Here is a 17,256-nt window from a genome sequence, read left to right on the forward strand (position 1 = left end):
TATTCTATATGATCAGTACATTATTGTATAACGTGGAAAGGTAAATTTTACTGTATATTTATAAGTATGTCATGTACTAAAACTTAATTTAGATGTAGTGACTGCCCTCAGAGGAAATCCTTCGAGAGTGCTTAAAACTATAGATACCTTTGCTGTACTGACCTAAGTCAGACCTGGCTGTTTAATCGAGTGTTGTAGAACAAATTAGATGTCTGTGATTATTGAGACTTACTTAAAGTCTTACCGCCGACTCCTCCAGAAGACTTATTATAATTTAGTGGAAGATAGTGCAAGATAAAGCAGACATTCCAATTCCAGGAGTTCTACTGGTTCTTCAGCTTGCCAGGTGTAATGTACTTATACATAATACACCTGCCTCGATAGCCTAGTGGCAGAGCTTCCGCTTCGAGTGCGGGTGGTCGTGGGTTCGATCCCCGGCCGTGTCATACCAAAGATGTGAAAAATGGTTCCAGTAGCTCCCTTGCTTGACGCCCAGCATTAAAAGGGAAACTGGCATCTCTTCTCTCATACCCTCGTAGCGATGGATTGAGGTGTCGAGTGTGATTAAAATAAGTTGTAGAACTTTCTTCACAATCGACCTAAAATAAATTATATATATATAGGACCCCTGTATAAATGTAAGGAATTACGTTGGAGGACAAGAGGTTTTTCTATTTAAATTTTGATCCATCAATCAGTTATAATTAATGTATATATATATATAGTTTTAAACTTGGTTAATCATAGGGTCTAATTTAATTCGGAAAGTCAATAGTTGGGTCCGAAGTCGATTGTCGGGCCACGAAGTGGAAAAATGGGTCTTTTGGCACCCAACAGTTTTTGGTCTAGGGGTGGCGGGGGGAGGGAAACTAGTCTAATGTGTTAGGAACCGATAAGTGGGTCTCTTTGATTAAAACTGATTGGTGGGTCAATGGGTCAAAATTTTATATACAAATTTAATAGGGACCCTTTAATTAATCAAATATGAGTTATTTAACGTTATTTATATATATTCTAAAAATACCACTTCGTCGCTAGTGTTACAAAGTACATTGTTTACACACCTCGTGAATTGTACATATATGATCATAGGTATAGTTAACAAGCGCGTAAGTCACTTTAAACCCTACTACACACATTTAAATATATTCTTTTTATAGAGTAATGTTTTTTTTGTGTAAGTACTTGTACTAACTTCTAGTGTTTAATTCATGGACGGTGATTTTTTAAACGTCTGTGATTCTAAAATCATATTTTCAGGTAGGTTGGTTTACACGTATTCTCAATTATCGTCCTAGATGTTAACCTTTTTAGTTTTTTCTATAGTGTTGGTTTTTTGTTGTTGTTGATTTCATTTTTGCTGTACATATATCAGCATATTATGTGTCTCTACTTAAATGTGCAGTTTTTAAACATGTGTATGATGAGCTTAAAACTCTATATGTGGTGTTTTCATCATCTTCAACTTTTTATGCGGTCCTTTCAGGTGTACATGCGATGTTTCTATATGATCGTGAGGTATATTTATCTTTATATGCGGTCTTTTCAACTTTTTTTTGTGGTGCTTTTAACTCTTAACTGCTTAAACAGCATAATTGTATCATATCCATATATGAATCCTTTGAAATGTAGCTGGTTACGTATCTGAAATCGTTATCAATACCCTCTACTAAATCCAAATAGTGCAGTAGACAAACACAACCGATAAGTTATATTAACATAATAGAATAGAAACTCCACAGGTCGCTCAACATGACAAAAACGAAAATGTTGCAGGCTCGGTTTGATTGAACCTGTTCATGGGCGGTAGTTGAAATGCATGTTACACCCCGAGTTGAGCAGAACTCAACATTTATAAATGCTACAAGTACGAAAAACAATTTAGAGACATCCGCAGATGTGTTCATACGGCGGTGCACATAGAACCTTAAATGTTTGATATATGTCCTTGTTTTTTCAATGATGCACTAGCGTGTAATTCCATGAAAAGCGGCGTATGGTCCCCAGTCCTTCTTCTTCTTCTTCTTGGCATTCACCTTAAAGTTAAAATAATGAGTTTGCCCTAAACGAGAAAACAATGGACAGAACTAAACAAACTAGAATTTAGAAAGGGGATCTGAGGTTATGGAGCCTGCATATCACAGGAACTACCAAAGACAAAATTGAGAAGCAGGCACCATACCCAAGGGGTGATTTTACAATACCCAAACCTATATGTATTAATCTAAAAGCTATGAAAACATGTTTTGGGTGTATCAATGTTTAATCTTAGGAAATTTTTTATAGAGTAGTTCATTGATATAACGGAAAATTAGCCTTCTAACATAAAATAAATTCTTTAAGCCTGTCATCGAGCTTGGCTCAATAGAGAGAATGTAGATCTTAGGAACACGGTTTGTGATTTCGGTTCCCGGGCGGGGCGTATGTTCTCCGTGGTAAAAACATTGTGAGTGAAACCGTTCGTCCTCCAACTCTGATTCATGAGAAGTTGGCAGTTACCTGATGAAAATAGGTTAGTATTGGTACAGAATCCAGGAACTCTGCATGGTTATGTTACAATAACTGAAATACTTACGGAAGAACGGCGCTAAACCCAAAACAAATAAACAAACCAACTCTCTGTTTCTATTTGTAGGCAAATTGAGAAAATGACTGCCGAAATAACTGTTGACAAAGAAGATGCACTCGTGGACGATGAACTCAGAATTATAGTCAAAGGTCTACAGAAAAATCAACTAGTCACAGTGAGAGCCGAAGTCACCGAAAAAGGCCAAGTGTATGCGGGATATGGATGTTTTGTAGCAGACGACAATGGTATAGTTGATATTTGTACTCGACCATCAACATTTGGAACATACAAAGGTATGCATAATCAATTAGGAAAACTTATTCACATTTTTTATGTACAAGGATTCTCTTAACGAACCATAATTCATGACACATTTGCATATTCAGACAGCGTACTAGTATATTCTTTATTTTGTCTAAATTCGTAGCTGTGCCATACATTTAGATACTACTGTACAACTGAAGAACATATGTATTTATTTCGAGTTATCCTTTGCGGTAGTAGAGGGAAGATGTTATGTTCTTTCCCAGATGAAGAGACATGTACACATTGAACATTTGAAGTTGATATGTAATAGCAAAATATTTCCTAGAGTAAGTTCAGTATTTCGTTCAAACATCTAATATGAACTTGTAATAATTTTGTAGGAATTTCCTCAATGGGACTTTTCTGGAGTATGAAGCCTGCCCCAGGGATGCCTGAAGTTATGAGACTTATGAAAGACAATGCCTCCTCGCCGCTTGTCACGGATCTAGCCGTATTTCCTGGACATTTAACTTTAAAAGAAATGTACACCTCAGCTTTCAGACAGTTGTGCAGAAAGGAAATAAGAAGGTGGTATATGGCAAAAGGAGTTCAGAAAAGGAAGATAAGAAGTGGTCGTATAAGAGGAACATTGTTTCTACCACCAGGTCTGTTTCTATTTTACTTATTATTCGAAATTGTATTAACACAAATATCATTAGCCATCTCCGAAGTGTCATTAGGTTTGTTAACAATTATTTGTATGAATAAACTTTTGTCACAAATGTTATCAATATTGGTTTGTTTTTAGGAAACGCTGGACAAACAAGCTACAGTTTATTCATTACCACGCTTTAAGATAACATATTGTCAAAATAAAAATATATTTAACATATATTGTATAAAACAGTGTACCGTTTCATTTATACTCGTATTTTGGACAGTAGGGCGTTGTTGTTACTCGTACGATTTTCTTTCCGAATATTTATGTAAACAGTTATGTTACATAAAGCATATAGGACTGTTTGTAAAATGGTCTTTTAGAGTGTTTTAGTAAAATGTTATTTTGAATAAGGCCATTAAGGACTAATTGTATTCAAGAAATAGTCTTTTCTCGTGTTTTTGGTCAGCAGAAATGTTACGTAATGCATGTAAGGACTGTTGTATTCCCGAAATGGTCTTTTCAAGTAATTTGGAGTTATGCTACATAAGGCATTTAAGGACTGTTTACTTTCCCGAAATAGTCTTTTCGAGTGTTATGTTATGTTACATTAGACATATTGGTACTGTTTGTATTCTCGAAATGATTCGATCGAGTGTTCCGTAACCAGTTATGTTTTATGAGACATATCGGGATCGTTGTGCCTGCCAAAATTATTTTCGTAGTGTTTAGATAAGCGGTTTCGTTAAATGAGAGTCCAGCGTTATTATATTTTCTGGTCCTTTTAGACCATGGAATCCACTCGATGTTCATGGGTAATAGCCGGTGCTGGGGCGGGACTGCGTGAAGGGTGTCGCATAATCTACTACCCTTCATGAACAAACTCAGCCAAACCGAGTCTGCTATTATTTTGCTTGGTTGCATTCTATGTTTCCAAAACATCTTCTTACAGATTTTATTGCTAAATGGCGGTACCTTTGTTGCAGGAAAAGGGTCATTTCCAGGCGTGATTGATATGTTTGGTTCTTACGGGACTTGTATCGAATTTAGAGCAGCTTTATTTGCTTCTAGAGGATTTGCATCGCTAGCATTACCTTACTTCTTATACGATGATTTACCACAGGATATAAATGACTTAGATATGGAATACTTTATGGTATTTGTGCTAACTGATGTTAAATGTTTTGATACTGCATTTCCTAAGTAAAAGAAAGATGAAGTCTCAGTTACATGCAGAATACCTTAATGATCATTTTGTTTCAGACTTGAGGTAAGTGAACCAGTAATGTCAATAGGCAATATCCGCGTAATTACGTATTTGTGTCAGGCCATTCGGCGTTTTTTTCGGAACGCACACATTGTTTTCTGTAAAGAACGGAAACTGTCGAAATCTGTTATTTGCTGATTGCTATTTTAGGCCCAATACCTTAATACAAAAAGTCAATACGCTAATGCACGTTAACATGCTAAAGCTTTTCTAAAAGTTTCGAACGAAACTATATGCAAGGAAATTGAAAAGCTGTTACACGGTATATTACTTGTTCGAATGATTTGATGTTGATATATGTGTAAGTTATTGAAAATTGAAAGATAAATCAAATTTAAGGATTGCGAAAGGCAATAACTATATATCAATATTGGTGTTTGCACTTTCAGAAAGGTCAAATAAAAGTAGAAAAAAAATCTTACATGAAATATTATTGATATATTTGTTCAATTATTTTCATAGAGCGGTGTCGAATTGACAAAACAACTAAAATACTCTGCCATTTAATAAGGATATATATTTTCAATTCATTTACTTAGAATTAATCTGATATGCATAAATTTGTCATATTATTTTCCTAAAAGATTACTTGGTATTATATTTTATCCTGCAGAGATACTATTCTTTGAATAATACCCAATTATTTCCCCCACTCTTACAGGAAGCCGTTGATTGGTTCTCAGAGCAACCTTTCGTGGACGGAAACAACTTAGGGGTGATAGGGGTATCTAAAGGAGGAGAGATTGCTCTCCATCTTGGTTTTTTCAGTAACAAGGTAATAATCTGAAGAAAAAAAAAACAGTAACAGCACGGTAACTGTAATTTCCATTTTTAGTAGTTTTGCTTATTTATACATGAATATATACTTATCTCGATGCCAGCTACTGCTACAAACATAAAGCAATGGTATATATCTAACTAAAGCAAACTAAGGAAACTGTTTAATTTCCTTGTTTTCCTTTGCATAATTTATGCTTTTTATTAAAATATCTTGCCTTTTTACACCATCATCAGATCAAGTCTGTCGTAGATATCAACGGCACACCATTCTTCACAAGCGGAATGTCGTATAAAGGAAATCTTATAGGATCTGTTACACCACCAGCGTAAGAATTTGTATCTCCTTTATATGAGCCGCGCCATGAGAAAACCAACACAATGCGTTTGCGACCAGCATGGATCCAGACCAGCCTGCGCTTCCGCACAGTCTGGTCAGGATCCATGTTGTTCGCTTTCAAAGCCTAATGCAATTAGAGAAACCGTTAGCGAACAGTATAGCGCAGGCTGGTCGGGATCCATGCTGGTCGCAAAGCCACTATGTTGGTTTTCTCATGGCACGGCTCAATTATAACTTTTACTTCTGTAAGTCATAATTATCGTATATGAAAATACAGTCAAACGTATACTTTGAGACCTCCAACAAACAGTCTTACACTGTCCATTTATAGATAGTTATCTTACATATATTTTTATTCTTATACATTCCATTTTCGATATTGCATAAAATTATACACTTAACATATGTTATAACGCAAAAGTTGATAAATTGTGAACATCTTTACGACGAGTGACAGTTTAATTTTGATATCTGGCATACGTTTAGAAAAATATGTTGTTACTGGCAGGTTAAAATGTGTGAGGAATAAAAAGTGGGAATGTATAATTTTATTCATTTAGTGATTTTACTATCTCTACCCAATTTTGAAAAGTAAAAAAACCAGACATCCATCTATCGCATTTTAAAACGAGCCCATTTTATAAAAAGAATACAAATTCATAACAAATACAATGATAATCCTTATTCTGCCAAACGCAGGATTTTCAATAATATATATTTTCGAGATATTGAGTAAATTTGTAGTGCAACTTTTATATCAGATATGACCCCTTGAGCTGTGAGAAGAAACGGCTTGAAAGCGAATGTGCATAGACATAATGTAATTTCAAATGGCATTTTCTGAAGTGTTGCCCATACGCTGTTTCGTGACTCAACATCCTTCACTTACTGCCATGAAACATCTTAAAAGAATTTTATCGGATTAAGATAAGAGCGGAAGAGACAGTAAAACTTTCGCTAAATATGCTAAAAGCAAATTACAAAGTTTACATAGCTTTGTGGTGGTTAGTTGTAACACCTTGTATCAATTTCTGACTTCTTTTTGTCTACATACAAGCTTTTGTTATCAGATATAACACAACATCGTTTGTTACTGAAGCTGAGTATTATCAAAGTTTGATACTAAGCCGCACGTAATCCGTGAGGTGGAAAACTATTTTAGCAAAAGATGATTTACTTCCATTACGCAGAATGTTCATTTTAGATGGTTACCCATCCGTAATATCACTATTCTTTTTCGCAAAATCAATAAAATTCTTAGGAGTATCAAAATGGCGTGTTGCCCTCGACAAACCCACAAAACTAAACTTTTCTTGAACAGAAAGTCTAGCCATTTTGATTTTTTTCTATATAATTTTACTAGCTTCAAAACGGTTGACAAAAAATTCAAAATTTAAATACGCGTAATTTGTTCGTAAACAATACACGTTTTCCGTACATTTATAGGGTCAAGCAGCCCACGGTGACTTGTTATTGATTTTATTGCACGAATCATATATAAAATAAGGAAATACATAAATGAAGACAACATAAGGTATGGGTTTATCAGATATTCACAAAATAATGTCTTCTGGTTGTTTCTGTGACAAAGCTGCGTATTCTCCATTGATATCATTCGTCCTTTACCTCTGATTCATGTGGGGAAGTTGGCATTTACTTGTTGAGAATAGGTTCGTACTGGTACAGAATCCAGGAACACTGTTAGGTTAACTGCCCGCCGTTACATAACTGAAATACTGTTGAAAAATGGCGTTAAACCCAAAACAAACAAAAAAACATTCCCCATTCTTTTTTTTTTTATAGCAGTTGGTTGGAGATGTTTGTGTTGAATTAAACATCTCCAAAAAACAAAGTTTTTGGAAGTCGGAACAAAGGAGTGAATGTCCTGATATTTTGTACATATTCTTTAAAGGCATAAACATTTTGTAACTATCGAATACCTTCAATATTGAAAGGTTAATATATACATCAGTTTTATTAAAAATAACTCTAAAATATATGTAAAATAATGTCTTAACAATATGTTATAAACACAATACTTGGTGGACAATGGGCATACGAAATGGTTTGACATATTGGAGGGCAGGCATCCTGTTTATTTAGGCAAATACAGTTTAAAACTTCGTATTATTTTAACTTTTATAGGAATTATGCGGATCGCATTATTGAAACTGAAGAAGGACTTGATTTTAGTGAAACTGTGATCTGTGACGTCAAGGATTATACACCGGTAAATATTCATTTTTAGCTCAGCAGAGTCAAAGGTACAATAAAAGCTGTTGATCTTCCATGATAATGGGCTTTGTCTGACTTTCACAGTAAAGAGTCACACTAGACACACAAGACAAAATTACTTTGAGAGCAGGCGTACAGAATCAGTGGAGAACATTTTCGAAACTTTTTATATATACATATGAGGAAAACTGAACCAACTCTTGCTTAGTGAAGAATCGAGATGACATCAACGAATTGAGTAGTGGGATTACAAAGAGGAACATTTGTTTTTAAATCATACCTTCAGCTTTCTGTCTCTGATTTTTAAAGAAGAGAGATATTTTACCTGACTTTGCGTTGGCTGTGGTGTCACCATTGCTTCCAGGTGAAAAAAAAATATGGCATATGTACCAATTTCAGAACATCTGTACCTTTAACATTTATACATTATAGAAGGAGTTGTCTAAATACAGTTTGAAGGGGTACAGCTTTTATTAAGGAACCTAACTGTCTTTGTCATTAGCGATAACCTTTCCATTCTACCATTTGAAAATGAATGTTATTATTGCTGTGGTCTCTTTCCTACGTAGTTCCATATTTTGTTTCTAAGTGAGGTCTTACACATGAACCCTTATCTTCCCCAAGTTGCACCCATCCATACCCATTAAACCAAAAAAATCATACATTTCCTCTTACCGCTTTCGTAAGCTACTCGTTTCTGTTTCTTATTGTACCCACACACTTATCCATTCTACCACACTCTCTTTACACTCAAATTGCTTTTAATATATTCCTTTATGCTCCTTAATTGCTTTTCAACTTCTTATTATCCCCCGACGAAAGTCGGAGGGATATAGTTTTGGCGTTGTCCGTCTGTCCGTCCTTCCGTCCGTCTTTCCGTGCCCGCGAAATGATGGTTAAGTGACTGCATAACGGTACTTTCTCTTTGATGTCATTCATTCCGTTCTGTTTATGTGACCTTTTTCTTTTTATGTGACTGTTAGAACAATAGAGAGAACAATGGGGGTGTCACATAAATACCGTTTCGTTAGAACGTCCGTCCGTCCGTCCGTCCGGAGCCATATCTAGGAAATGGTTGGGAGTATTTATTTAAAACTTCACATACATATTCACCATTATGAGTTCTTGCGGCCCGTCAAGTTTCAGTCAGATTGCCCAAGTAACACCAGAGTTATGGCCCTTAGAAGTTTCTAGTATTAACTATAAAGGGTACTATAAATATGGCAATTTCTGCATCATAACTTTTCATATATTTGACCTAGAACTATGAAACTTAAACAGAATTTAGATCACCATAATGTGTTTTTTACACACAATTTCGTTCAGATTTATTTGTAAATTAAGAGTAATTGCCCTTTAATTGTATAGAAATCCACATATTTGTACATAACAAACTTACCATTTGGTAGAATTTCATTAAATTTCTTTCATTCTTTTCCATGAACATTTATTGTAAACATGTGAAGTTGTGTACCCACACTGGTCACCCCCTTACCTTGTGATCACATCCCCCCCCCCCCCCCCCCCGATCCCCCCCCCCCCCCCCCCCCCCCCCACCCCCCAAATTTTTTTTTTTAAATTCATTCCTTATTTTAGATTTTTTTCAAACAAACTTCATATACATGTTCACCACTATGAGGTTATGGGGCCCATCAAGTTTCAGACAGATTGCCCAAGTAACACCAGAGTTATGGCCCTTAGAAGTTTCTAGTGTTATCTATATAGGGTACTGTAGATATGGCAATTTCTGCATTATAACTTTTGATATATTTGACCTTGAACTGTGAAACTTTAACAGAATTTAGAGCACTATAATGAAGTTGTGCACACACAATTTCGTATGGATTTCTTTTGTAACTGCAGAGTTATTGCTCTTTAATTGTCTAAAGATCCACATATTTGTACATAACAAACTTACCATTTGGCAGAATTTCATTAAATTACTTTCATTCTTTTCTGTGAACATTTATTATAAACATGTGAAGTTGCGCACCCACACCTGGTCGCCCACTTGCCTTGGTCACACCCCCCCCCCCACTCAACCCCCCCCCCCCCCCCCCCCCCACACAAAAAAAAATTAAAAAATAATTTTTTATTTTCACTTCTTATTTTAGATTTTTTTCAAACCTTCCATGATTATTTATCAACATACAAGTTGTACCATTCCCCCACCTCACTCCTCCACCCAGTCATGCCCACCACTGATCATGCATCCTCTGCCCATACCCCCCCCCCCCCCCCCCCCCACACACACACACACCCCTAAACTTCACCCTTTAACCCTTTTTTTTCATTTTTAATTTTCCATCAATATTTATAATCAACATGTGAAAATTTTTTTCCTCTCCCATTCCATCGCACCCCACCCCCTAAAAAAATAAATATATATACATATATATGTTTCCATTCCTTTTTTTTTTTTAAATGTTCAAACCTTCAACATGTTAAATTGTGACTGCACAAACCTTGCCCTCAGTCATGTTCAAGATATCTTACCTGTGTTCTCATACGGACATCTGTTCTTTTAAGTTCAAATGTACATGTTAAACAGCAACACCTGGTGCCAAACCACTCAAAGACAACATTTCGTTCCAGTTAAACTTTAAGCTCATATTTCAATTAACTGCATTTAATTTTAAAAGCTAAGCTTATTACAGTAAGCATATCCCATTCAAAATAAATTCTTTAGTCAGGATCAAAGTATCATACATTTATTATGTACTCTTTAATTAAACATTTGTTATCTGTTAAATTGATTTTGACTAATGAAATTATTTGCTTCTTATTAACATCCTTAACTTTTTGCCGGATATATTTTTTTGCCATTCCTCACCACAAACCCTTTCGGCGGGGGATACCAATTCATCGAATTTGCTTGTTATTTCAACGTTCCTCCAACTAACACCCAAGTACACCCCGAATACATATTATTTTCATTCTCTTGTGTTACTCTATTATGTTGTTTGTGTCTTCAGTTTCCCCTTTGCCCCTACCCTGATCTCCCAAACCATTGCTAACAATTTAATGAACCTTCACACAAGTGATCAGTACGACCTTACTTGTGCATGGTGCATGTAAGGTTTTTTCAGAAAAATATTTTCCAGAGTTATGAGACTCTGTTTTTTGTTACTATACTATATACATAGAGTCTATATACATACAGTCCACATAATTATGCAATCTTGTGTGCATCAAATTGCAATGTACTATGTCAGTGCGTGCGGAGGGTACATTCATCACCTTCAGTGATAGTTCTTGTTTTATCTTTATTCACAGATTTGGACCAAAGACGTCCATGTTCTGCTAATTTGTGGGTTAGATGACAAATGCTATAACCCCAAATTTCTATCGAATCTTTGGAATTGTTATCCCGCTCACAGAAAACATTTGTGCCAGTTGTTTAATTACGCAGGTGCTGGTCATCTAATAGAGCCACCATATGCTCCTTTAGCAAGGACAACAAAAGCCCGCTTTGAAGGCGGTATGTATGAAATAATGTTTACAAAAGGCTGTATATACATATTGTCAAAGATATTAAGGCGAGGAAATGCAAACATGTGGAAAAAATATTGAAGACTGTGCTTCAATCTTAGCATTTCAAACATTTTTTTCTTTTCCTATTTTTAAAGAATTGACTTATAATTAGGGAAAAAATGTTGAATCGAGATGTGTTAAGTCAATGTTTAGCTTTTACCTTTGCCGATTTGTGGATTTTTTTTTTTTTGACTTACGAATTAGCATCGGTCGATTAATTTGTTTTAGATTTATGTCATACTATAGACCCAGTGTTAATTGGTTAACTTAAAAATATGTAAAACAATCTGTCTATGTTAATTCAGAGTTCATTATGAATTAGATGATAGTTTTAGTTTGTTTATTGCAGAAGTAATCAGCGTTTTATGGGGAGGGGAGACAGTGGCTCACGCTCGGGCTCAAGAAGATTCTTGGAAAAGTATTTTGTACCATTTCCGGACGACGCTACACATAGTACATGCTGATAAAGACAATTTATCAGTAAGCAGACTGTAACTTTATGAGTTACTTCCGTAGCTTTTATGCGCCAATAAAAGTCTGTATTTTAAATTGTAATGAACAGTCGACTAATTTTTAGTGTAGACAGTTTGCAAAGTAAACTAGATTGTTTCAAGTTTAGTTGCATTTTGTAAATGTACACTTTGAAACAAACGAAGACATATATTCTACTTATGATGTTGTTCGTCTGCATTGTGGAATTTTATATCACACAGGCACAAATTAGGTCACATGACAGTTTCAAGTTTGTTGGTAGAGAAAGACTCAGACAGGCATAATTTAGGTCACATGACATTTTCAAGTTTTGTTGGCAGAGAAAGACTCACACAGGCACAATTTAGGTCACATGACAGTTTCAAGTTTTGTTGGCAGAGAAAGACTCACACAGGCACAATTTAGGTCACATGACAGTTTCAAGTTTTGTTGGTAGAGAAAGACTCACACAGGCACAATTTAGGTCACATGACAGTTTCAAGTTTTGTTGGTAGAGAAAGACTCACACAGGCACAATTTAGGTCACATGACAGTTTCAAGTTTTATTGGTAGAGAAAGACTCACATAGGCACAATTTAGGTCACATGACAGTTTCAAGTTTGTTGGTAGAGAAAGACTCACACAAGTTCAATTAAGGTCACATGACAGTTTCAAGTTTGTTGGTAGAGAAAGACTCACACAAGCACAATTTAGGTCACATGACAGTTTCAAGTTTTATTGGCAGAGAAAGACTCACACAGACACAATTTAGGTCACATGACAGTTTCAAGTTTTGTTGGTAGGCACAATTTAGGTCACATGACAGTTTCAAGTTTTGTTGGTAGAGAAAGACAAACACAGGCACAATTTAGGTCAAATGACAGTTTCAAGTTTTGTTGGTAGAGAAAGACTCACATAGGCACAATTTAGGTAACATGACAGTTTCAAGTTTTGTTGGTAGAGAAAGACTCACACAAGTTCAATTTACGTCACATGACAGTTTCAAATTTGTTGGTAGAGAAAGACTCACACAAGCACAATTTAGGTCACATGACTGTTTCAAGTTTTATTGGCAGAGAAAGACTCACACAGGCACAATTTAGGTCACATGACAGTTTCAAGTTTTGTTGGTAGAGAAAGACTCACACAGGCACAATTTAGGTCACATGACAGTTTCAAGTTTTGTTGGTAGAGAAAGACTCACACAGACACAATTTAGGTCACATGACAGTTTCAAGTTTTGTTGGTAGATAAAGACTCACACAGGCACAATTAAGATCACATGACAATTCAAGTTTTGTTGGCAGGGAAAGACTCACCCAGCACAATTTAGGTCGCATGACAGTTTCAAGTTTTGTTGGTAGAAAAAGACCCTAGCTGACAGTACTAACATCATTATTCCAGACACTCGCATGTGGGTACATTCACTGACCTCCACCCTATCCCACTTACATACGTCAGCTTATTGATAAAAGTTTACGTTTCAAGTCGGGTTACGAACCAACACAGCCTAGACAATTGATTCGAAGCTAGCGACCTTAACAACGACCTTTGGAAGCATAGAGCGCAATGAAACAAAATGCCGTAAACAAAATATAGGTTAATGCTGTAAACCATAGTTCACGCTCGTAAACATATGTTCACGCTTGTTAACCCAAGTTCACGCTCATGAACATAGGTTCACGTTCGTAACTATGGTTTACGGTCGATATATTAGGATTATAAAATCAACTATGAATTTCGGGCGTGAACATGGGTTTACGGCAGTGAACCTATGTTTATGAGCGTGAACCTACGTTGACGAACGTGAACCCATGTTCACGACCGTGAGTCTAACATGCTTTTACGTTCGAAAAACCTAGTTTATCGATCGTTAGTCCTAATTTTTCGACCGTGAACCTATGTTTACGACCGTGAACTTGGGTGTACGAGCGTGAACTATAGTTTACGAACGTGAATTTAGGTTTACGTTCGATAAACTAGGTTTCTCGAACAAAACTATGATTTCTGGTCGTTATCCTATGTTCACGAGCGTGAACTTATGTTTACGGTCGTAAACCCATGTTCACAGACGTAAACCCAAGTTCACGGTCGTTAACATAGTTTTGCGTTCGTAAACTATGGTTTACGCTCGTGAACCTAGGTTTACGCCCGTAAACATAGGTTCAAGCTCGTGAACTTAGGATAACGACCGGAATTCATAATTCATTTATTGGACGTTAACCTGGGTTCACGAGCGTAAACTATGGTTTACGCCTGTTATCTTATGTTTTCGCTCGAAAATATAGGTTAATATTCGAAAAACCTGGTTTACGTTGGAAAAACCTACTCATGTTATCAATCGTTAATCCTAGTTTTTCGATCGTGGACCTGGGTTCACGTAATTATTGGACAGTTGACGTGCCATAAGCACAGGTTGCAGTAACGTACCTAGGATACAGTATGGGTCCATGAGCCATATACACTAAAATATATTACAATTATAATGTTTTCTTAGAAACAAATGTTAAAAAGTCATTTTGAATTTTTTTGCCCCTGTGACAATGAGCCATTAGAAAGGTCTTTATGAGCATTTTGACATGTGCATTGCTTCCAGATCTGTAATTTAAAAGAAAAATCTTTATAAATTGTTAGCAGTCTTTTGGGCAAGTGAATACTCTTTTAGAAATATCTTACTTCAAAGCTCAGTTGCAAACCGTTTACGCACAACGAGCGAGCAACAGCATAAAAACGTTTTTCTCTATCCGAAATATATCTCACACATTTTTATCACGAAATATTTCCCCCTAAAACACAGCAATTAAATCTGAAACATAGATACCTTAAAGCACCGAGAACAGTGAAAACTGCAGACTCGGTTTGCCACTGATTATTCTGTCAGTTGTTCTTTTTTATGTTATGCATTTCGCTTTTTTTTCTTTTTTTTTCTGTTGCTTTTTTTTTTGTACGTGTATGTGTAAGAGAATCGGAGATGCGGAGGGTGGTCTGCAGACTGCAAGTGATCTAAACGTGACAGGTCAAAATTTAACTAAGAAGTAACGATGCTCAGCAAATGTAAGCAGCTTTCGTACATTTAGCAATAAAGCATATAGTCAATGTTCAAGGTCATCTGGTTTTAGGACCATGGAGAATATTCAATTTTACTGTTAAAGAATTCCGCTTAAACTAGCGCTAGGGGACATGTGGGGTGTTAAAACCGAGTCTGCTATTATGTTGCTTTGCTATGGGATCTTTTCGCAGATTCTATGATTTATAAGCTCTAGAGTTCATTGTAATAAGCTACAATTGATTCAAAGTCTGAATGTTATTTCACAATTTGCAAATTTCTACTTATTCACCCTATTAAAGAGAATTCCTATAGATTTTTTTATTTCATGGAATTTTTCAAACTCACATATCTGATAGGAAATTTTGTGCTGAAAACAATGATTCTAACACGATTCGATTCATTTTCCTATTAAACAAAGAAGGCAGAAAACAGTGAATTATTATACAACAAATCACTGTCCTGACGTCACAATTATTACGTCATGGCGTCAAACGGCATAGCGGCGCGCTGGAAAAGAAACCGATTGAAAACGGGCAAATATTTAATGAATGTCGTCAAGGATGTACTTTAAAATCCTTGGTAACGTGTTAGAATCGAAATAATATATCTCATTTAGTGATTTGCTCTTGAATAAATCATTGTTTGTCGTTCAGATGCGTATTATTATATGACTCGGGCTGCGCCCTCGTGATATAATTCCTTCGCATCTGAACTCCAAACAATGATTTATTCAACGACAAATCACTGGATGAGATATATTATTTCTTAATCAAAAAATATGGGTCACCAAGCTTGCTCTTTTTGAAGAATCGTTTTGAACACACCCGCTGTCGCTGAAAATGCTAGCGATTTTTCAACATTTTCATGATTTTATGCTTTTTTTTATAAATACCAACAAAAACATGAATCAAGACAGCACAATTAGTGTTATATAATTAATTCATATCATAGTCATATTCATAATACAATATCATTACAATGATGGGTACTTGTAAATGAAAAACAAATTTTGTTTCATATTCACTTTTGTGAACTTTTTTCAATGAAAAATACTCACAGTAAAGAGTTTTTTTTTTTTTTTTTTTGATTTTTTTTAATTTTTAAAAAAGTTTCATAGACATTTTTCTGTTTTCCTTGGGTATAGATAATTGTATTATGAACATAAAAATGGCCAAAAATGTATGGGTCACCAGGCTAAATTGTATGTTAAGACCGCTTGAATACAACATCTGTTCAGACGAAATAATGACCTGAACTTGACCAAATTGATTTTATCTGCTCGAAGTCAAAAAATTACATTCTTAATCTTTTCTATAACTGAATACTAAATTATTTGAAAGGAGACATTGTCTTATAAATACAAAGTTAATTGTCTAACATAATATGAACAATACTGTTTTTGTCTATTGATGTTTTTAAACCATATATAGCTTCATTACTGACCAAACAAATGTGCCAAATGCCTATAACATCAACTAAATAAAATGATAAAAGCACGATAAAATGAGCCGTGCCATGAGAAAACCAACATATTGGCTTTGCGACCAGCACGGATCCAGACCAGCCTGCGTATTCGCGCAGTCTGGTCAGGACCCATGTTGTTCGCTTTCAAAGCCTATTGCAATTAGAGAAACCGTTAGCGAACAGCATGGGTCCTGACCAGACTGCGCGGATGCGCAGGCTGGTCTGGATCCATGCTGGTCGCAAAGCCACTATGTTGGTTTTCTCATGGCACGGCTCAAATATAAAGAAAATGAAAACCTTAATGGCCTACTTGCATACTTGCACTCAATAAAATGATAAAGTGACGATAAAACGTGAGGAAAATGAAAAAGTGAATAGATGCTAGGGCCATAACGCCACTCAGATCACCCGAAAACTCACTCTGTAGATTCACAGCAACACTTGTTCTTCAATTTAGCTCAATACATGCATGTATGGAGACAATATTTTAGGCGGACAGACATGATATATCTCATTTTCAAATGAGGTATAGACAATTGGTGTTCAACAATATGAAACCAAAATAAAGTAATTTACCATGAGAAATGAACAAGCATACCTTATTCCTACCGGAATAATTTGCTACTTATGAAAAGGAATATGAACG

The 17,256-nt window shown here is 35.6% G+C and overlaps 1 protein-coding gene across 1 annotated transcript; it reads left to right on the plus strand.

The window, feature by feature from the left end:
* Positions 1–1,087: 1,087 nt before the first annotated feature.
* Positions 1,088–12,301, plus strand: LOC123545298 (bile acid-CoA:amino acid N-acyltransferase-like). Its single transcript, XM_053521557.1, has 9 exons — positions 1,088–1,260; positions 2,636–2,862; positions 3,217–3,480; positions 4,460–4,629; positions 5,402–5,515; positions 5,755–5,846; positions 8,003–8,087; positions 11,369–11,573; positions 11,976–12,301. The coding sequence occupies exons 2-9, from the start codon at positions 2,649–2,651 to the stop codon at positions 12,119–12,121; spliced, it is 1,290 nt and encodes a 429-aa protein (XP_053377532.1). The 5' UTR covers positions 1,088–1,260; positions 2,636–2,648; the 3' UTR covers positions 12,122–12,301.
* The last annotated feature ends 4,955 nt before the right edge of the window (positions 12,302–17,256 follow it).

The sequence above is a fragment of the Mercenaria mercenaria genome, chromosome 1, assembly GCF_021730395.1.
Source record: "Mercenaria mercenaria strain notata chromosome 1, MADL_Memer_1, whole genome shotgun sequence".
Classification (NCBI taxonomy): domain Eukaryota; kingdom Metazoa; phylum Mollusca; class Bivalvia; order Venerida; family Veneridae; genus Mercenaria; species Mercenaria mercenaria.

Bases quoted from the DNA above. Each gene is read 5' to 3' on its own strand.
- LOC123545298 (XM_053521557.1), top strand. From the start codon at position 2,649: ATGACTGCCGAAATAACTGTTGACAAAGAAGATGCACTCGTGGACGAT. The intron at 2,863-3,216 runs GTATGCATAATC...ATAATTTTGTAG, and splicing joins AACATTTGGAACATACAAAG to GAATTTCCTCAATGGGACTT. The intron at 8,088-11,368 runs GTAAATATTCAT...CTTTATTCACAG, and splicing joins ACGTCAAGGATTATACACCG to ATTTGGACCAAAGACGTCCA.